General features: G+C 34.9%; 1 protein-coding gene across 12 annotated transcripts in view; it reads left to right on the top strand.

Annotated features, from left to right (window-relative positions):
* PARD3 (par-3 family cell polarity regulator) overlaps positions 1-22,707 on the top strand; it is a 674,271-nt gene that overhangs the window by 337,163 nt on the left and 314,401 nt on the right. For all 12 annotated transcript variants that reach the window (XM_049776411.1, XM_049776408.1, XM_049776410.1 and 9 more), the window contains exon 6: positions 22,229-22,320. In XM_049776411.1, the coding sequence (XP_049632368.1) occupies positions 22,229-22,320 (92 nt within the window). The remainder of the gene's footprint in view (positions 1-22,228; positions 22,321-22,707) is intronic.

Genomic DNA, 22,707 nt, shown 5'->3' with positions numbered 1-22,707 from the left:
CCAAGGCATGTGCTCAGTTCATTGAGTTATCTTTCTAACCCTTGTTTTTCTCTTTATTCAGTCTTCTTGAGCTCCAGACTATTTTACTTCTAGGAATACAATAAAGGAAATGAGTTTTTGTTATGTTTTCTATTGTAAAATCATAGTGATTTTGGAAATATGGGGACTTTGGGAAAACCATCAATACTTAGAGACTATTACTGAATTTGTGCTTAGGAAGACAGTGCTCACAGTGCTTAATGGACCATATGTGATGCTGGGGGTTTAACCAGAATTGATGGGATCCAAGGCAAGTGCCTTAAACATCTGCTACCTCTTTTCCCAAAATGTATATTTTATACATTAAATATTTAATTTTTTCTTAAATGAAGCAAAATCTTTTCTAATGAAAGAAATTTAGAGTGAATTTGAAGGCGAGAAATATCTGTTCAAGAGAGAACAAGGACTTGGAAATAGCTGATATTTAAACTTTTGACTATAAACTGTAAGACTGCTTTTTGAAATAAGATTGTATCTTTTTTTTTTTTTTTTTGGAGGAAATGGTATTATTTCGTGTGTGGTGCAAGATGAAACTAGTTTTTGCCTTCTTTCTCCCTTCAGTTTTTTGAACTAGCTACACTGCTGGCTTTGCCTTTGCCTTTTTTTTTTTTTTTTTTAAATAAACTCAATAGCTGTGTTCTGACTTTTTTATGTTGGGCACCTTTACATGTCATTTTTTTTCTATCAAATAGTGAAGGCCACACCATATTTTTTTATTTTGGGAAAAAACTGTTCTTTGACCTTCACTTTTATAATTAAAGGTTGTAAATAAAATGCAATTTGCAGAATTTTAGGCATTTGTAATAATAAAACTATCATTACAATTTATGATTAAATAGTAGAATTTTATGTGTTGGAACTTTTGCTGTCTTGGAGCTCTGATGTTTTTTATAAGAAAATTTTTGTAGGTTTACTTATATGGTAATAGTATTTGAAATAAGATGAGTATAAAAAGTTCTTTGTTATTTAAGCTTCATATTTCATTGTTTGGTGCAGTGATGCAGAGATATTGGCCAATGATTTTATTGCTTGAGTTATATTTGGGGAGTTTTCTCATTCTGTATGAGCCTTGGTCTACTTGCACATGTTTTCCTGTGTTTACTGTATATTCTGGGTTTACTCAACTTCCTTTTGCTTTTATATACCAATACGGGGTGTTGATTTCTTTCATGCCTCATGCATTTGCCACAATCCCCCCCTCTAATATACCTTAAAATACCTTCATTTTACTCCCTTCTATGATTCTAAGTAATTTTTAAAGTAGAACTTCTATTATATTCTTTCCATTGCAAGTGAGATATATTTGCAAAACACCTACTTAAATATATTATAACTAATTGAGCAGAAGCAGTGGTATGGGTAAGGCTTTTGCCTTGCACTTGGCTGAACTGCGTTTGAGCCCAGACATCCAAATATGGTCATCCAAGCACTGCTAGGAATAATTTCGGGTACCTAGCCAGGAGAAACCACTGAGCCTCACTGAGTATGGCCCTCAAACAAACAAAATAGTCATTTATTATAACATTTATTTATATTTGTAAAAAACTATTATAATATGGTATTCTTTTTAAGAAATATTGAAGAAGCATTTTGAAATAGTCGTATTCTTGAGTTTTTTGTTTCTCTACTTTTTATATATATGAATTTTGTGGTTTTATGTTTTTATTCATCTTAACATTTTAGTATAGAATAAGCTTCAACGCACAATTAAAAACGGTGGACTCATATTTCATGTCTTTATAAACCATATAGATATAAGTACAAATAATAAGAAACTTCATTCTGCTGAGTAATCACCATGATTCAGGCTTATTGAATAAGTACTTATTCATGACCCATGATTAAGATTTAAATTACATTATCTTTTAAAGGTGAAGAAACGTTTCACCACAGTGTTTGCTTGTATAATTATCTATCTAATAATGGAGAGAAAATGTAAAATGATTTTCTTTGACTTCAAAGCCAGTCTATTCTACAGTGGAAATAAAATTCTAAATTTGTCCTTTTGATTTTGTTCAGTTATTTCTATAGAACTGTTGATATTTGATACTCAGTATTGGCCAAACTCATTTTACTTCCACAGTTAGAAACCTCTATTTCTAGTGTATTGACTTAATAGGGAACCAAAAATCATTGCTGTGCCTGTGATGAAGTAACAAAGGTAGATGAAAGGATTTTGTTTGTGTGGATATGATGGTTTGACTCCTATTCAGTAACTCTGCCCATTATGGTAGGACTACTTTTGGTACATAGATAGTTTTCACTTTGTATTTGTATTGAGGTCTTGCAGTGCTTTGATAAAATAAACATGAAAACAGATGGATTTATTTTCATGGTGAGTGAATGATGTAAATTTAGTTTTCATATATTGAAAAGAAGGCCCAGCTTAGAATAAGATCATCAGATTGAAGCCAGTGATAGAAGAGGTGTTAAATCACTTGCCTGGCATGCAGCCCACACCAGTTTGATCCCAGATTGATCCCATCAGTAGCCAAAAGTAGCTCCTGAGCATTATGGGGTGTGGCCTATCACTAAGTCCCCCAACCGCAGATCATCAAAATGATTTAAATTGCTTGTTTTTCATTTTTTCTCTGAAGTACACTGCAGATGAGTTGAGAAGAAAAATCCTCATTAGGAAGATAGAAATAGTATATCCTGGTTTTGCATTAAAGATGGAAAGAATAAATCTCATAGATACAAGGAGGTAGAATAGATTGGTTTTGGTTATTATCAAGGTGGGATTTTACTATGATGGTTGTGATTTGAAAAATGGCTTAAAGCTGTTTTATTAGAATGGAGGGACATGTGCCTTATTTCTAGGGGGTGTTGTAGAATGAATTAACATTTTGAACCTGGACTGCAAAGAACTGATATGAAGATGAATTTCTCCTCCCCCACCTCCAGTGACATCAGAAGTTGTTGCCTAGTTGCCTGACAAAAGACACTGTCAGTCATTTGATAGGGTTATTGTTCAAAGTTTAAAAGTAAGAATATCTTGACCCAAACAAACAAACAAATGAAAAAAGAAGACTAAAGTAAGGATATCTTTGATCACCTTCCATTGATAACCACATCTTATCAGGCTTCATATTTGATTAGTTTCTTTTGTAGCTTTTCGGTGGTTTTTCCTTCTGGTTTCTATTTACCTAAATCGTTTTGAATTACTGGGATATATCTTGTCTATTTTTTTCAACAGACTACTTGAGATATATTAAATAAACTTAGACTTGATTCTTATCCCCGCAGGCTCTGACTATTAAAATATGTCTTCATACTAAGGAACTTTATATGTGTTTTGTTAGAAAATATGATATGGCTAGTGATTTTATATTTTGCCATCTATGTGAATTGCTCTTTGTAATGAGACAGCATAGCTGTTTATCATCAGTTTTTATCATCTTTCTTTTATTTTTCAGCAATTAGGTAAGATGTTAATTACTATGCCATATGGTATATAACCTTCGCAAATATAGAAGTATATTTGAGTTTCAAATTAAGAGAATTTAATAGGCCAGAGATGGAAGTATGTATAAAGGCTAGATGATAGCATGCGTATGTGGTATGTAAAGAAATGGAGCAAGGATATAGAAGGAAAACAACCAAATCCTCTGAAAACAAACTCTTGGTTTCTGACAATAGAAATGAGGTTACAGAGAAGCTGGGGATAGGAGTTTCAGAGGAGCAATGGGGTGAACCAAAAAAGAACTTTAGGATGGTCTAGATGGAGTGATAGTACACCTCGTAAGGTGCTTGTACTGCAAGTGGCTGACCCATGTTTTATCCCTTGAATCCCTTATAGATCCCCAAGTCCTGTCAGGCTGGAAGTTATCTCTTAGCTCAGAGCTAGGAATGAGTTAGAACCAAAGACTGGGATATAGAAGGGCTTTGGTACAGTAACTTTGTACTCTAGAAGAAGCATAAACATTAATACTATTTTATGCCATATTAGCTTGATAATAATTTTCAAAGAATTTAAAGGATTAATCATCAGTTTGTGACTAGCTGGAACATTGCTTAAGGATTTCATGCAAATGAGATTGAAATTGAACTAGAGTATTATGGTTTCTTTTTATAAATTTTTATAAATGATTATAAATTTGCCAGATTGTTATCATTTTTATTTTAGGGTGGTCTGGAAAATCTTGGTAATTGTTTTATATAATTGTAATTTTATATTAAGCATGGGTTGACTATGTTTGTTAACCTTAAGTGTTATTTGGTTTGCTTTTGCTGTTGTTTATTTGTTTTGTTGTTTTTGGGGGGACCACACCTTGCAGTAGTTAGGGTTTACTTCTGGGGTTATTCAGAAGTCACTCCTGGCAGGCTCTAGGGACCATATGGGATGTCAGGAATTGAATCCGGTTCAGCCATGTGCAAGGCAAATGCCCTACCCACTGTGTGTTCACTCTGGCCCCCAAAGAGTCATTCTGTATGTGTATCTATGGTATATTTAGAATAACTTTTTGTTAAGAGTATTAGCAAGATCTCCCATTTGTTGAATTTTACTGTGAAAAAATTTTTTTGGTGGGTTGTGGGCAGTGTTTTGGTTCACACCCAATTGTATTCCAGGTTATTCTTAGTAGGGATACATTCAATATTATTAATTTAAAACACATTCAATTTTATAAATGTTATATATCTCATATTAAAGTTATTTTTGGGAGACAAATCAGTTTTTCTCTGAAAATTGAGTAAATCTATGTGACTAATGCCATCATTTTATGGTTGTCACTAGGTACAGACTGGTAAAATTAAAGAGTTCTAATTTAGGTGACAGCAATGTTATTGAAGAATTGTAGTCATGGATATTTGTTTCCATTTATGACACATAATATTAATTTAGCCTAAGAATGCTCATTTCACTTTTCCTGTTAGAAATGTATATAATGTCAAATAAAAAGGTTTATATATGTATATATATGTATGTATGTATGTATATATATATATATACACACACACACACACACACACACACACTGATACATACATATAAAATATTGCTCCTGGCATTCTTGGGGATATAAGATGCTGGAGATCTAACCCGGGTTGGTCTAAGGTAATGCCCTACCTGATCTCTGGCCCCTACAGTAATATTTTTTAAACTCCTGTGGGATCCTCAGATCCCCTAAATTCCTAATCATTTGCTGTATAGACCTTTTTATAATATAGTAAAATACCAGAAAACTTGAAGAGAAATAACTGATACAATTAAAATATATACTCCCATTATTTTCATAGAGAAATTCTCCATATTCAGATAGACCAACTCAGTTAGATTCTATTTTTAAAAAATACTTGTCTTTCTCACATATAAACTTTTAATATTTTATATTAACTTAATCTCAAGGTTTTAAAAATAAAGAAAATAGAGCATAAATGTTAGAACTTTGTGAATTTACATGATGTATTTCTTGTGTTGAATATAATTATTCATGTATTTTTTGGGTTTTAACCAAACCCAATGACTCTCAGGGTTATTCCTGGCTATGTGCTTAGATATCACTTCTGGCTTGGGGGACCAAATGGGATGCCAGGGATTGAACCGAGGTCCGTGCTGTGTCAGCTGTGTGCAAGGCAAATGCCCTACCACTGTGCTATCACTCCAGCCCCTTAATCTTTTTTTTTTTTTAATGTACAGCTGATTTAGTGGATTGATAGCAGTGTGACAAATGACAGGTTACTAAATCACTCAGTTACAATCCTCACTTTGAAGTGCAGGAATAATATACATACACTAAAATGTGTAGATAACTGTAATGAAGGCTTGATGGATGAGTACATGGATGGATAGATAGAGATATGAATAAATGAACCATTCATAAATATTTTTAATGTTACTGCCCTTTTACTAAACATCTTGTTTCCTATTCATCTTTATTCCCTGAGGCAATTGCTTTGAATAAAGTTCTTTTCAAGTAGTTAATTGAAATACATAAAATTAATTTGACTGCTTTAAAACTATGTACACCTAACAGTTATAATTATTAAATAGCATAAAGAGATTTTGTGCTCAAAACCCTGGCTTTTTCTAACCTTGCTAGGGAGAGAATTGGAATAATGTATATTCTGTGCTCTAACATTCCAAGCTCTGAACCCTACAAGGAGATATCTTTCCCCCATTTTACTAAGGTATTACTCTATTCAATCTTACCTTTAAGTACAGTATTTTTTTGCTCTATAAGACTCACCTGACCATAAGGCACACATAGTTTTTATATGCTCTCTTATCCTGCACTCAGGCTTTGGCTTCAGGTGGCATTTGCTCCATTAAGACACATATTTTTTGGTGGGGAGCAAAGGTATGTCTCATGGTATGAAAAATTTGGTAAGTCAGTATCATTTTAGGTAGGCTTGATTTTTTTTGGTTTTATTTATTATTTCCAAATATCCTTAAATGTAAAAAAAAAAGTGATGATATTACTGGCTTTATTTATGATGTTTTAGGAACTATTCTTGAGGGTTTTAGTGGTTAGGACACATTCAGCAGTGCTGAGGTCTTACTTTCTTGGCTCTGTGCTGAGGGATCAAACTGAGGTTGCCTACAAGCAAGGTCACATAACTGTTTCTTTTAAATCTTCCTCAAAACCACTTTCAGTAGTCATTCACAAAGTTCAGTCTTACCTAAGAGTACTTATTTTATCCTAACTGTGGTTCAATGTCATCATCTTGGTAACTTGAAGTTACCATAATATTTTTATCTTTGAAGCTGGAAAACCTGAAATCATTTTTCTTTTTCCTCCTTTTCATCTAGAAAAGTCATCTGCTCTACATTTATAAGCACAGTCCTGAGTGTGTCACATCTTCATATCAGTTTCTAGATTTTGTTGGTTATTTTTTCAATTTATTGTTTTTTATATTAATTTTTATTTAAGCCACATGATCAAATATTTGGTTAACCCAAATGAATTTCTGCCTTTCTGCATCTACCTTCTCTCCAAGATTCCCTAGAAGAATTACAAACAGATGGTTGCAGGTCTTTTCAGTTCTTTTCAAGCTTTTTCAGTGCTGTTTAGTGACCCAGCTTTAAAAGAAAACCCACCATTTTGACTTGATGTTGTGATATTTATACAGACTCTTTTAAGTCTGGAGACCCAGTATAATGACTAAGGTGCTTGTCTTGCATGTGACCAACCCAACCAAGTTCTATCTGTAGCACCACACATGGTATCCTGAATACTACAAGGAGTGATCCCTGAGAATACCGGGAGTAATCCCTCAGCACTTTTGGGTTTGTGGCCATGATCTAATAAACAATAAAACAGAACCAGAAACATGAAACAGACCCTTTCAAGCTTTCAAATTTTACCCGTAGCCCATAGGAGGATAAAACCTGTGACCTTGCTATAAGCACCATGCTCTAACCAACTGAGCTAACCAGTCACTCACTAAGCTTTCCAATTTTGTCAGAAAAAATACAGCACTGAGTACATTGAGTATTATATTTAGGTTAATAGAGTCATCTCAATTGGTGTTCCGTATACCTAGAGACCCCTCCTGACCAATCAGGCAGGTTACTTAATGTGTGTCAAGGGTACAAGTATTATTTAGGCTCTGCAAAGCTGGGATTACTTGGGCCACCCTGACTGTGCTCACAGTGCTGAATACTCAGAATTAGGTCCATACATAGTTATGCTCCAGTGATCAAGTTGTGCTGGGTATTATACAGGAGTTGGCTACTTGAGAGGCAAATGCCCTATACTGTCTGGCTTTTAGGCATCTTGTCAACATGTCTTAAAGTGTTGAGTAGACACAGATGCCAAAGCAGGCCTTTCCTTAAAGATGTAGAGTACTTTTTTAAATCTGCTCCTTTATTTTGGGGGTGGAGGGCAATTCTATATGTGCTCAGGCTTTATTATGGCTCTGTGTTCAAGAATCAATCCTGGTGAACATATGTATTCATTTGCAAGCTTGTGAACCAGTCAACCTCCTGCAAGGCAGCACCTAATATTCTGTTCTGTCTCTGACCCTTTAATGTGATGTCTTTAAATGGTCAGAAATGATGTTTGTAACTGCATGTCTATTTGACCTTGTCAAGTAGGTTTGAGTCAACTGCTTTGACCTTTACAATAATATTTATAATGTCACAAATTTTCACACAGATTAAAGACCTTTGAGGTCTTTAATCCCCAACAATGCTCTTCACTCAGGAATCACTTATGGTGATGCTTGGGATGTCAGGCCAACCTGGATCTACCGCATTTAAGGCCAGAGCCTTACCCACTACACTTTTTTTCAGGCTCCAGATTAATGATCCTTTTGCAAAGTTTATTATTAGGCATTATACTCGAAGAAATAATTATAGGCACAAAAATATTCCCCTTCACCAACTTCCAACTTTTACAAATTATGTGGTAAGTTTCAAGATGGCTGATGACAGAAACAAAGAATGGGGGCTCAAAAATGATAGGCTGCTGTGGGGAAGGCAACTGGCCCCTGAAAAGGTATTCTGAATTATAATTTGGGCTGATTTTACAGGAAAAGTATAAAAGGCTCCTGAATGTACCTCATATTTTCCTGAAGATTCTGTACATTATTCTTGCACATTAAACATGTCCAATTTCTGGAGTCCTGATATTCAATGAATAAGTGATATGGATATTTTATTTTTAAATAAAGATGCTCATTGCCTAATATTTTAAAATTTTATTTCATTTGTTATTAGTTATAAAGTATGTTTTCTACCACAGTGGTAGAAATATTTCTATGGAAATAATTTTTTTTTATTTCAGGAGAACAGACTCTTACTATTCTTTGTTCTATTACTAGTTATAATTTAATTAGGTCTATTTGGAATACAAAGCAGCATTAAATTTGCTTTTTCTCTCAATATTACTAAATAAACATTTCAATAGTAAAATGGTTTCATTACCTATATCTGACCTAAATAAATATTAAACCTTTTTTATTTTAGTAACTCTAATTAACAAATGTGTCTGATACTACATTTAATTAATTGATTTTCATACTAAAATTATGATTCTCCTTTCTCTGAAGGCATCTCTTTCTGGTAAATATTGATAAGCCAATCTTTCATATAAAATGAGCTGCGATTTTTTTAGTACATTTGCAAATCAAAAATTCCAGATTTAATTATATCCCAAGGGAAAAACCTCAGAAAACCAAAAGTACGGGCATAATTGGATCAAATTGTGTAATCAAAAGCAAATGATATGGTTATTAAATCTAATGAATGATTTCCAAGTATTTAATTCATGTGTTTTATTTAAGAAATTTTAGTAATAATTAAGTGTGTTGAAATGGACATTTTAGGAAGATACCATTCCCTAATAGTTCTTTTGTTTGGGGATGAAAATACTTATCATGGTATCTCCTAAAAGTAGATATTTTATGCTATTTGTGACAAGTACAGGAGAAATGTCAGAAAATGAAATGCGGGTCCTTATTCAAGTCATAAGGGCAGCAATGAAAAGAGTGAATTGCTGTCTTAAATGATATTTTATTGTATTACCACTTTTAAATTCCATAAAATGAAAAAGAATTTGGTAACAGCTATATGACCCTCATAATAGTTATGATTCAGCAATTTTTAAAAAAAAATTACTAGTAAAAAGTAAAGTCCTGAGAGGTGAGATGAATAGTCAAAGCCACCAAGTTTACATAAAGTGACCATTTTGTAGATTTGATGGTATTCAGTCTCTAGTAATTTTTCATTGAAAAACACGGTTGGTCTGACTAAAGGGAGTATATGCATGCATATGTACAGGCAATCAGTTAAGAATGAGAAGGCTTAGCTAGGAAGAGTGTTAGGTGATTGAGCAAATATAGGAGACCCACACTTGATCCCTGACATTGGGCCCTGTTAGGGGCATACAAGCTCTGTGTGTTATATTGTAAGGTATTCTAAACTTAGAAGACAGAAATCCTTTATAATAGCAATGAAGATGGCTGCCCTTAGCATGGGATACAGATCCTATCATCTTTGGGGGGGGGGGCGGCTTGACAGTTGACACTATAATTGCAGTGCTCAGGGGCTACTCCCAACTATGTGATCAGGAGTTTTGCTCAGCCATGCCTAAAGGGTGTACTATCTCCATGACTGAGGAGATCTGATCCTTTTCACAAAATATAAGGATATCGTTGCTGGAGAGATAGTACAGTTGGTAAAATGTTTGCCTTGTACAAGGTCCACCCAACTTCAGTACCTGGCACTCCATGTGGTCTTCTTAGCTCTGCCATGAGTGATCCTTGAGTGAGAACCAGGAGTATAATGGGGTATGGCCGAAAATCCAATAAATATGTTAATGTGTGTATATGTATATACATACACACAAATCAATGAATCTGATGAAAAGTTCTAATGTAGACATTAATGCCTATGAAATAATTGAATATGAGATTGAAAGTAGTTTTAACAGTGTATAGTTTAATTTCTTATGAAGTAATTGTCATCAGGTATCTTAAAATGGTGTTTTTTAAACTTTCTTCAAATAAAGTAAACTTGATAAGAAAATATCTTATATAGAAATGAATAATTATGGGCCCGGAGAGATAGCGCAGTGGTGTTTGCCTTGCAAGCAGCCGATCCAGGACCAAAGGTGGTTGGTTCAAATCCCGGTGTCCCATATGGTCCCCCGTGCCTGCCAGGAGCTATTTCTGAGCAGACAGCCAGGAGTAACCCCTGAGCACCGCCGGGTGTGGCCCAAAACCCCAAAAAAAAAAAAAAAAAAAAAAAGAAATGAATAATTATTGTAGTTTTAAAAGTAAATGTGAATTGATTAAATATTTGGTCATTACAATGATTCCTGCAGATTTTCAAATAGAATTATACATGAATTAAAATAGTTTGGTTAAAATATTTATATTCATGATATTTGAGTAAGCAAAAATACTTCTTGTTTTAGGTGGGGAAAAATACTTCTTATTTTAAAGTTCTGAAGGAATACTACAGGAAAATGGAAAATATTGAAAGTATCTTATATCAATTCATTTGTTCTCTTAACATACATCCTTAAATCACCCTAACTAAATTTTGATTCCACATAAGATAGAAAACTGACCATGCATTTTTTTTTTAAAGTAAGTGACAGGTTATAGGTCAAGTTTTATGTCACTACTGAATTATAGTCTTCTAAATTTCATCACTAAATTGTAAAACTTAATGCTAAATTCATGATTAACACCTAATATATCTAAGACTGAGGGCCAAGGATTTTATATTAACTCATTTGATCCTTATAGAATCTCAGTACTTAAATCTTAGATAATGGCAATATAAATATTTTTAGGTCCTTGACTATTTTCAAAACCATTGTTCAGAGGAAATATAGTTATAATACATAAGTAGTAAAAAGCATTTGTGAACTTTTAAAAAAATCCTTCATTTCTAAAATATTTTATGTTCATTGTAAAAACAGTGTTATAGAATATATTATATAGAGTGGAGCTGGAGAGATAGCACAGCAAGTAGGGCTTTTGCCTTGCTTGCTGCCTACCCAGGTTCAATCCCCAGCATCCCATATGGTCTCCCAAGAATGCCAGGAGTAATTTCTGAATGCAGAGCCTGAAGTGACCCCTGAGCACCTCTATCTGTGTCCCTCAAACAAAAACAAAAATAAAACAAACAAAACAGTGTTATAAAGGCTCAGTGAAAACCACTAGCTATCCTGCCACCTAGTTGTGGCCATCAGTGAGATCTCCTAATGTTCTTGATGTTTCTCCTAAAAAATAGATACTTAGGGGAAGGAAAGTTATTTTAACAATAATTTTTGATCTATATAAAAGTAGTTGCATTTTTTTTTATTATAGGCTCTAACTCTACTACTAACTTGATGTCAGGCTGGTTCACATTCATTACTAATGAGCATATGAGTTCTTCCTTGAGTAATAAGAGTTAAAAGAAATAGGATGACTGAAGAACTTCAGGCTTTGATGCAGTTTTCAAAGCCCTTGCTACTGTAGAGAAACTCTTTTCTAGATCTAATCTTCTTTTAATAAGAATTCCTATCCTGCTGTGAGGATGAAACAGTGTAGTACAGTTTGTAGTATATTTTGTGTACTTTATCACATTTATTTTTATAACATTTACTCTTATACAAAAACCCTTTTTATATAAGGTGCTTGGCTTGTAGAGATATCCTTTAATTATTCTAGCAATCTTATGACATAGATGAAGTTATTTTTACTTAAGTTACCAGTATTTTGTGGAGGAAAAAAAAAAAAGAATTTGAGGTAGCTCATCTCACACCTAATTGTTATTTAAACTTGTGCCCATGCTGAGTGGCTCTAAATGCCTTTAAATAATTACATGTGGTTCAGTTAAACCATATTAACATATATTTTGCTTGTTATCATTGTAGCTAATTTTCATTTGTTTGTTTTAAATCTAAGTATATTGGGCTTGAATTTTTATGAACTTCTGTGGTTTGTGTTGCATAGTTGGATTTGGAAAAAAAGACATTACAAATGCCTAATGTAGGACATATTTTTTTTTATTTAATGGAATTCCAGTGTTGTTAATGATTAAGCTGAGGATAGGTTGAGGAACAAATTATGAGTTTTCCCCCAGAAATGTTCACATGAAAACCAATTGGTGTTATTTTAGGAAGCAACTCTCATATGATTAAACTATTATATAATATATAATTATATATAGTAATTTAATGTATAGTATAACATAATATCGTATAATAAATAATAGTTTTATATATATATATTTAGGACCTGAGTAAGAGTAGGGCACTTTCCTTGTTACTTGATTCCGGGAACCCCACACCAGAAGTAAACTGGCGTGCTGAGCCAAGATAAAGCTCTTAGCACCATGAGTGCAGCCTCAAGATTAATATTAATTGTAAAAACATTAAAAATAAAAAGGTTTTAACCATTTTAATGTCTGCAGACCCACCCAGGTCAATGAACTGTCCATTTATAACCAAAGCTTTAGACCAGTGTTTTTAAGCTTTATTCACTTTCGAATTAGCACTGATGCATGAACAGTGGTTGATGACATGGTTATTCCGTAGCTACTTGGCCTTTAGTGATTGGTGGGAATTCATGTTTATGCAAATATACTTCCTGGAACAGAAGTGTTTTCCCTATAATTGCAGTAGAGGTACATGATTGATCCCCTTTTGGGGGAATTATGGATAGGACAGTGGCTATGGATCCAGGTGAGATACTGGATCTGTTTCTTGAATAATCACTCTCATGTAGGTTTTCCTTTGTCTCTCAGGTAGCACAGGAAAATTGGGAGAAGGTAGTGAAGGAGAAGATTGCAATATACTGTGGTAATGCACTAGATATATTCCATAGAGATTTTTCCTTGTCCTGAAATTTTAGTTGTCTACAATGGAAACTCAGATTTTGGAACTTAATTTTGAGATTCTTTTCTGCATGTTAACAGGTGAAAATTCCCTTTCTGTTGTTCTCTGTATTTTGATAGCTTTCATAAATCTGCACCATCTGTTCTTCTTTTAAAGACTTGTCTTGCCTTTGGGTAGTGTGGAGTCATGTTGTGTAAGTTTCATTTCTGTGGGAAATGGAAATTTCATGGACTGTGTTAAATACCATGCTTGTCATTCTATTTGATCACTACTACTAGCTTAACAGAATGCTAGGAATTTGGTTGAGGGGGTAAAGTTCACATGTAATGTTTAACATCAAAGGTACTTAGTAAGTCTCTATATAATCCTGAATGATTTGGATCTTTGCAGCCTGAGTTTATATTAGTAATGAACTACACTGTGTCTAAACATGTAACTATTAGTAATTTTCCTCAGGAACTCATGAAGATGATTTTATTTTGAAAGATTTTTTTGTATTATCTGCTATTGTCTAGCTTAATCGTACATGAAGTGGTTTCCCTCTCCCAAATGTTTTTATTCTAGGGAATGATAATGATGTGGAGTAAAATTAATTACATATTTAAAAAATTTATTTCCTTAAAGGTGGATGTAGATTTACCATTTTCTTTTCTTTTTTTTTCTTTTTGTTTTTTTTGGCCACACCCTTTTGATGCTCAGGGGTTACTCCTGGCTAAGCACTCAGAGATTGCCCCTGGCTTGAGGGGGGACCATATGGGACGCTGGGGGATAGAACCACGGTCCTTCCTTGGCTAGTGCTTGCAAGGCAGACGCCTTGCCTCTAGCGCCACCTCGCCGGCCCTGATTTACCATTTTCTATTGAGAAGCCTTCACTGCAGATGTTTTCAATTGTTTTCCACATTTGATGGGAAATTACATTTCCCTGGTGATTTTGCCAATTAATCAAGTAGTCACAACACTAGCAGAAAAGCCTTCTGGAATCCTATCTGTGATACCTAGGGACTTAAAAATAGATTCCTTTGGAATTATTTTCTAACATGTGATTTAAAAAAAAAAAAGTGGTTTAATTCATTTTCTTGTTATCCAAATAAATATTTTCTCCAGGATAACTCTATAGCCTAAAATGGCTAACATGTCTCACATTAAGTACAGAAAACCTGGGAAAACATTCTGATGTGAGAAATGCCACTGACTTGAGCATTTTTGTAGCAATTTAAACGAGGCAATGCAATTTTCTACTACTGAAGATAGATACAAAAACCTGATGAAAAAGATTTTGACTTTTTTTTTTTGTTTGTTTTTTCGGGCTACACCCGTTTGATGCTCAGGGGTTACTCCTGGCTAAGCGCTCAGAAATTGCCCCTGGCTTGGGGAGACCATATGGGACGCCGGAGGATTGAACCGCGGTCCTTCCTCGGCTAGCGCTTGCAAGGCAGACACCTTACCTCTAGCACCACCTCGCCGACCCCAACATTTTGACTTTTAATGAGGGTATTAACAGAATTCTTTTGAGCTTCCTAAATACAAAATCAAAGATAGAGATGCAGGCAATTTATTATTTAAGGAGAGCTTTGGGCTTTAAAAAAAAAAACCGGCTGTAAAATGATAAATTATTTTTTAAAATTTTGACCTTCGTTACTGTTTTATCTATTTCATTCATGTGTTCCTTGGAACTTTGAAAGCAGCTGTATAGGAAAGTAGTTGATTTCTTGATGCTTCAGTATGTCTGTGAAGCAGAAATATGTTTTTATTTTCCTTGTTTTGTAAACAAAGTAGTTACAAAATTTTTCCCTTTCTATTACATAGTGAATTTTGGAGGCCACATTGAACTCTTGAAATGTAATTACAAATTGTGAACTCTATGGCCTGCCTTTAACTTGTATCTTTGCATATTTTTGGTTTTCAATCTGAAATGTTGAGACGATATCAAAATAGTCATGAAAAATCTAATTATGTTTATAGGAAATTAAAAGAATTAGCAGCTTAGAGTATTTAGTCTTCTTAAACATATGGTTTGAATGAATGCTGCTGAGTTTAAAATGTATCATCATTAGTCCTGTTATCTTACTAGGATACTTTAAAATGGGATTTAACCTTTACTGTTATAATAGGAAAAAGTAAGATAATTAATTTGGACTATAATCAGATAATGAATTAGTTTATATATGTTTTTCCTCTCACCTTACCTAATCCGCATTTAGACTGACTTTATTTTTTATTTTAATTACTTTACTTTTTTTTTTTTTTTTTTTGGTTTTTGGGCCACACCCGGCATTGCTCAGGGGTTACTCCTGGCTGTCTGCTCAGAAATAGCTCCTGGCAGGCACGGAGGACCATATGGGACACCGGGATTCGAACCAACCACCTTTGGTCCTGGATCGGCTGCTTGCAAGGCAAACGCAGCTGTTCTATCTCTCCGGGCCCTACTTTAACTTTTTTTAAGCACCATGATTACAGACATGTTTGTAGTTGGGTTTCAGTTATAAAAAAGAATACCCTCTTCACCAGTGCAACATTCCCATCACCAATGCCTCCATCTGCCTTCTCCTCTACCCCCTGTCTGTATTCTAGACAGGCATTCTATTTCTCTCACTCACTACCATTGTCATGATAGTTCCCAGTTCTACTCTGATTTTAAGCATCCTCATCACCCAATCTTATTATTTATTTTTTTTATCATCTTTCAACAGCTTTGACTCCATCTTTAAAAAGCATTTGCTTAGATCAATGTATGATGAGTAAATAGTTAACAAAAGCATATTTCTTCCATTTGAGAATTTAAACTTTGTATATTTTGGGTTCCCATTTTCTGACAACCCAGTGAAATTTACTAATAGTCATTAAATGTCAAAGTGATCCCATTTTGGTAAGTTTCCTCTAAACTCCAAAACTTTTAGCGTGTAGCTAACATGCTGGTACATCACCTGTAGCTATTATAAGCATGTTGACTCTCCAAAGCATGAGCAGGGATAACTCTTGCAATCAGTTGAAACAAGTATCTTTCCCTGCACCTGTTCTGTAAACTCTGTCAAAGGTGAGTAGCATCTTAGACAGAGGTGGACTCTGTTCCTCCCACGAATGAAATGTTGAATGAAGTGTTGCTTTCTTGGCAAATTGGGTATCATGCCTGTGTCTTACATATTTAGGTCGATTTTGGTCATCTTGAGAGTCTGTCTAAAAGGTCATGTTGTGCCCCCTACAGGTCTTCCAAATATAAAGAAAGAATGAAAATAAAGAAGTAGTGCTAGGAACCCTTTATAAAATAAACTTGTAATCTCTCTGCTTCATTCCTCTTGGCATCCTTCTTTTCAGTTACTAACTTGAACTTATGCACATCTTTGTTCTCATATTTACTTCTAATTTTCTAAATAAAATATTTATGTAGCCCTTTTTTGTTACAGTATAATCTGTTGACATTATGGAAAAATGAGGGTTGTTATTTTTCAGCAGTTCTATTTTCTGTGTTCCTAACTTCTTAGCATTGCTATATAAAAATCTAAGTTAAATCAATACCCATTGTCACATTAAATAACAAGGTAAGAGTTGCTCACTGAATAACCATAGAGGTACTCTGAATAAACATCCTTTCTTACACATTTTATTTTGTTATTCCTGAAGTTAATTGATTTGACTTCAGAAATATTTTAGTTTCTTTTCTTCACATCTATTCATTTTCTCTCACATTCTCTGAAGATTCTTCAAATACTAAAATGATCCGACTAATGATAGATAGAATAATTTTTTTCATGGGGACTGTCTTCCAGAATTCTCTAACCTGCTGTTGTGCTTTGAACTGGATGTTGCCTTCCTGAGCTCTGTTCACCACATCTGTGGATTTTCCTTGCTTTCTTCTTCCCTTATTGCTGTTTCTTGATTTTTGCTAATTATACCCAAAGAGAGTTTTATATGGAAGGGTCTATGATAAGAAAATGATTTTGCATATTCAGTTTTATCCAGTTTTCACTCGTTTGTTGATGTTTGGGTAGTTTAAAACAGTGTTCTGCATTGAGAAGTAATTTTTTTTCTTTGATATGAAAAGTAACTTTTTTTTAACTATTTATTGGTACATTTTAGGAGTAATTGTTAGCATTGAGCACTTAATAATATTATAATAATATAAATATATATAAATAATAATATAAACATACTAAGATTAGTATGTTAGTCAGCATCCAGCGACTACCATTGGCAGAGCTTCAATCTTTGTTTTTGGAAAGTAATCCTCAGTTGTTATCTTGCATGTCTGATGTCTTGAGAATGGAGATCCTTGCAAAGGTGTGTATGCAGCAAACCACCTTTGATGAAATCCTTTGTTGCATCCTCCAAAGCAGTGAGTAGGCATGTGCATTGTCCATATAAACAATTTGTGTGACCTCTCTTTGATTTCATATGTGTGCCTGTGCCCACAGGTCCTCCTCATCACCCATGACAATGTTAGAGGATCTAGTGCCTAAAAGAAAGTACAATGACATGCTAGCTGATGCTGTTGTTACTATAGATTATTCTTTCAAGTATCCATTATGCTGTTGACATGGATTCTTTTCCTTATTCCTCTCAGTTAACCCCAAAGGAGATGTTTTTATTGTCCCTATTTCACATAAGAAGTGAAAGAATCCATAAAGGGTATAAAATTAGCAAAAAATTGAGCTGGTACTTTTCTTGCCCAGGTTTGCCCTAATTCTAGACAAGAAATGAAGACAAAGAAAAAACATTCATTCATTTATTAAATTTCTTAGTTTAATGCTAAGAGGTTCAATATTGATCTGACCTATCTAATAACTAAGCTTTACTTAAAACAGCTGCAATAGTGTATAAATCTTGTGGAAAAAAATAACTATATTCATTTAGTTAAAGATTTTTAAAATTCCACCAAACCAAAGCAAACTAGTGACAGAGGAGTTGATATTTACACATTTCAAAGTTGGGAACTTCTAAGTTCGGGTTCCCATAGCCATTGCAGCTGGGCCATAAGCAGTGAATTGTCATCTAAATTGAATACCATATGTGTTACATAAAACAATATTTAATATCCTCCCAGGAGACCTGATAATGTCCAAAGTGGGAATGATGAACATGTAAATTACTAGTCATTCTTTGATCACTGTGGTCCAGAGCATTTCATCGATATGGCTGTTTCACTGTACACTTTGATGCGTCAACTGGTTATGTATTCTGGTGTTGTTTCTGCGCTACTTAAATTACTGAGATCTAAACAGAAATTCTCAGTTTATAAGATTATTTTATGTTTTCTGTCTGGTATATACACAATATCTGTTTGCTCCTCTCTCCCTCAGTTCTCAGTGGAGAAGCATAGTTTAAGGGAGTTCTTGTTTACATTCCAAGTGTGTTTCTTAGGCAGGTTCAAGTTGCTGGTTAACCTTTGAAATGTATTATGTGCCGGTGCTTAAAAGAGATAGATGACTAAGAAGTGCATATTAGAGACTCTCAAAACACAGGATCATCAATCTTCAAGTAGCCTGGCTTCATGCAGAGCAGAGCCATCCAGGACACACAGGGCATTTCTGCAGCGCATAGACAAGCTCTGTGCATTCAGCTTCTTATTTTGGTTGATTCTTTGAGTAAATGTCAATTGGGCATTATCAGCTGCTATACCTTGCCTTAATATTGCTTCAGTCATTTAAAACATTGTTTGGTGCAGTGTCTTGAACCTATAACCTTTGCTTATCATTGTCTTGATTGATGTTTCTGTTTATGGCATATCAATTTTATTTGAGTGTCTCAAATGTTCCATTAAAAGCACAAAATATTTTATCTGGTGGTTTCTATTAAATACTGGTGACTGGAAAGGTGGGTTTTTTTTTTCTTCTTATTGTTGGTGGTATTGTTGTTGTTTTGGTTTTTGGGCCACACCAGGCATGGTGCTCAGGGTTTACGCCTGGCTCTGCACTCAGAAATTACCCCTGGCAGGCTAGGGGGACCAAATAGGGTGCCAGGATTGGTGTCCCGGGTTGACCAATTGCAAGGCAAATGCCCTACCATTGTGCTGTTACTCTGGTCCCCCTAAAAAGTTTATTATGTAGTAACAAAAGTTATTATTTTGAAATAGAGGACCCTGAAGTTTCCACATTCCCTATGAAAGTTTCTGTTTTTGCTAAAACTGCTTCTGTATACTCCCTTTGTTAGCTTGTGGGAATGTGGCCTTCAGATAAGAGTTGGAGACAAAGGGAGACACAAGATTCAGAATACAGCACCCAGTGCTCTCAGGATAAGCCTTAACTGATCAGCCTCATAACATCTGAATTATGTATCTTGTGGAGTTGAAATCTGTATCCCTTTTATCTGCTTCCTGGAGCTGTACATTCAGCTCTGATACATGGACATACTTGGCCATGACTATATATACCCTTACTCCCCTAGACTCTGGTCCTTGACTGAAAGCCTGTTTCCAGGTGAAAGTCGTGGACCCTTCACTAGCTAAGCAAATAAAACCCCACTTTGTGACTTGCATTGCCAAGGGGTCTCTTTGTCTTATCGCTGGGCTGCTAGCTCAGACCCAACAATATAAAGTACAGCAACCTAACATTATATAATGTGCATAAATACAAAATAAGTAGTTTGAATTTTAATTGTGTTGTGTTTGGAAACTTATTATATAAGAGATTCCACGAGATAACTTTTTAATTTTCAGAATATTCATTAGATGTTAAAAATATCTAAGACTCTTTCTTACCCATTTTATATGTGGGTTCTGACCTTTTCAAAATAGGATGATTTTGTTCATCATGATATTGGTACCTGCCAAGCATTTCATCATTTTTTTCCCATTTTTTCTTTATTTAAACATCTTGATTACATATATGATTGTGATTAGGTTTTGGTCATGTAAAGAACACCCCCATCACCAGTGCAACATTCCCACCACCAATGTCCCAAATCTCCCTCCATCCCACTCCACCCCCACCTGTACTCCAGACAGGCTTTCTAGTTCCCTCATTTATTCACATGATTATGGTAGTTCTCTGTGTAGTTATTTCTATAACTGCACTCACCACTCTTTGTGGTGAGCTTCATGAAGTGAGCTGGAAGTTCCAGCCCTCCTCTCATTGTCTCTGAGGATTGTTGCAAAAATGACTTTTATTTTTCTTAAAACCCATAGATGAGTGAGACTATATTTAAAAGATCTTAAAAAGCTTACTTTCCAGGAATTCTCTTACTGATAGGACAATGGCTAAATTGATAAAATTAGGCATATTCTTAGTAGGCATTTCATGTGGTTTTTATGAACCATCTTGTTTATCACACATTCACCTTTTATAATACAAGCATAATTACCGAGTTTTTACTATACAGCAGAACATTACATTTTAGAAAATAATACATTTGTAGAAGAAAATCCAAAGATGTTTCTATTTGTACCTTTCCATATGCTTAATCCTAAACAGTTAAAAAATAAAAAAGATTTGTTTTCCTTTGGTGCCCTGCTTTTCCTTTTGAAGTTGCGATGGCCAGGGTTCCCTCTTTTTATCTCTCTCTTACTCTCTGGCTTTCACAATTTATCTTTCTCTCCTTGTCATCATGGACCTTTCCAATGACCACACTCTTGAGAACTTGTACACTTTCTTGCTGGGGTTTTATTCCTTAGTAGTGATGCTCATACATTGGCTTATCAGGAGCACACTCTTGGTTCTGGTGCTCACACATCTTTACTTTGCTGTGTTAGCTTCAGGTTGCAGTGCTCATACACACACACACACACACACAGACACACAAACACACATCCTAACTGTGCCAAAGATTGCATCCCTTTCTTGCAGCATCAAGATTCTAGTGAGCTGAGATACAGGGACCATGCTCAGAACTGGGCCATGTGAGTGGCATGGGTCTCAATATCAGAGTTGTACCTTTACAGCATAGGCACTTTTTTTTTTTAAACCAATGAGTCTTTCCCAAGTTCTCCAGAAGTAGTTCTTTTCCTTTTTAAACAATTAAGTTCTGAGTGTTTTTAAAGCTACTTCTGAATAATCATCCGATAGGTTAACTTCTTGTCAAATTTTATAAGGTGAAAGATTTAAATCTGGTATTGAATTCACTGCATACACATTTTGACAAATTCTGTTTGTAGGCTCTAAGAAACAGGCTTTGAATATTTTGTTAATAATTAATTGGTAGTTTGATTAGTAGTTTAGTTTGTAGTTGTAGGTAGTAAAACTGAAAGTTTTTCATTTATTAAAAATAATAATCTTAGCGGCCAGAGAAGTGGCACAAGTTGTCGGGCATTTGCCTTGCACACGCTAACCTAGGACGGATGGCAATTTGACCCCCGGCGTCCCATATGGTCCCCCAAGCCAGGAGCGATTTCTGTGTGCATAGTCAAGAGTAACCCGTGAGTGTCACTGGGTGTGGCCCAGAAAGCAAAAACAAAAACCAAACCAAAACAACAACAACAAAAAACCACTTAGAGAACTTTATTCATTTATTTATTTTAGTTTTCAGGCTACACCCAGTGTGTTTAGGGGTTACTCCTGGCTCTGCACTCAGAAATCACTCCTGGCAGGCTAGGGACACCATATGGGATGCCAGGTTTCGAACCCGGGTCCATCCTGGGTCAGCCATGTGCAAGGCAAATGCCCTACTGCTGTCCTATCACTCTGGCCCCTGAAGATTTTTCATTTGGGATAAACCATAGTGTTCTCGGTGTTTGGATTAGTGATTAAGAAGGCATACCTAATACCATGTAGTATAACTTCTCTCTCTCTCTCTCTCTCTCTCTCTCTCTCTCTCTCTCTCTCTCTCTCATGTTTTTCAGCTACTCTTACTTTATTTACCAGAGGCAATCATCTTCCCTAGAGGAAAGATCCATTTGACATAAATATGCCTTAGACTCTTTTGCTTTACATTATAGAAATCAACCCTAACAATACCCTATCTTTGTGTTCCCCTATCTTTAGGATGAAGATGGGACAGAAGAAGAAAACAGCCGTGTTGAACCCGTTGGACATGCTGACACTGGTTTGGAGAACATACCCAACTTTTCTCTGGAGTAAGTACCTCATAGTTATAATGAAAATTGTAATGTACTTGTAGCATAATTGATGGCAGCAAGTTTTCTAAAAGCATATGGCATGTGGAATGTTTGGGCTTAAGTATAAACATGCCTTACATTGACTTCCTCTTCCCCCCCAAAACCATCATTTGTCTATTGAGGTAGTTATACAATGAAAGAAAAAGAACTTTTAATATTCATCATGTGGACAGCACTTTGTTTTCAGAATGCTTTGTGTCAGTAATTGCCCATTTGTTTGTTCTTCAGAATGACTGTGTTTAAAAAACTTAGACAGCCCAGATTAGTGTAGGTTGTGTAAGTAGTTAGATGTTTGACTTGCATGCACTGTACATCAGTTTGATCCCAGGAATCCCATGGTTCTCT

The sequence above is a fragment of the Suncus etruscus genome, chromosome 7, assembly GCF_024139225.1.
Source record: "Suncus etruscus isolate mSunEtr1 chromosome 7, mSunEtr1.pri.cur, whole genome shotgun sequence".
NCBI classification, from domain to species: Eukaryota; Metazoa; Chordata; class Mammalia; order Eulipotyphla; family Soricidae; genus Suncus; species Suncus etruscus.
This window is presented reverse-complemented; position numbering and strand designations above follow the sequence as displayed.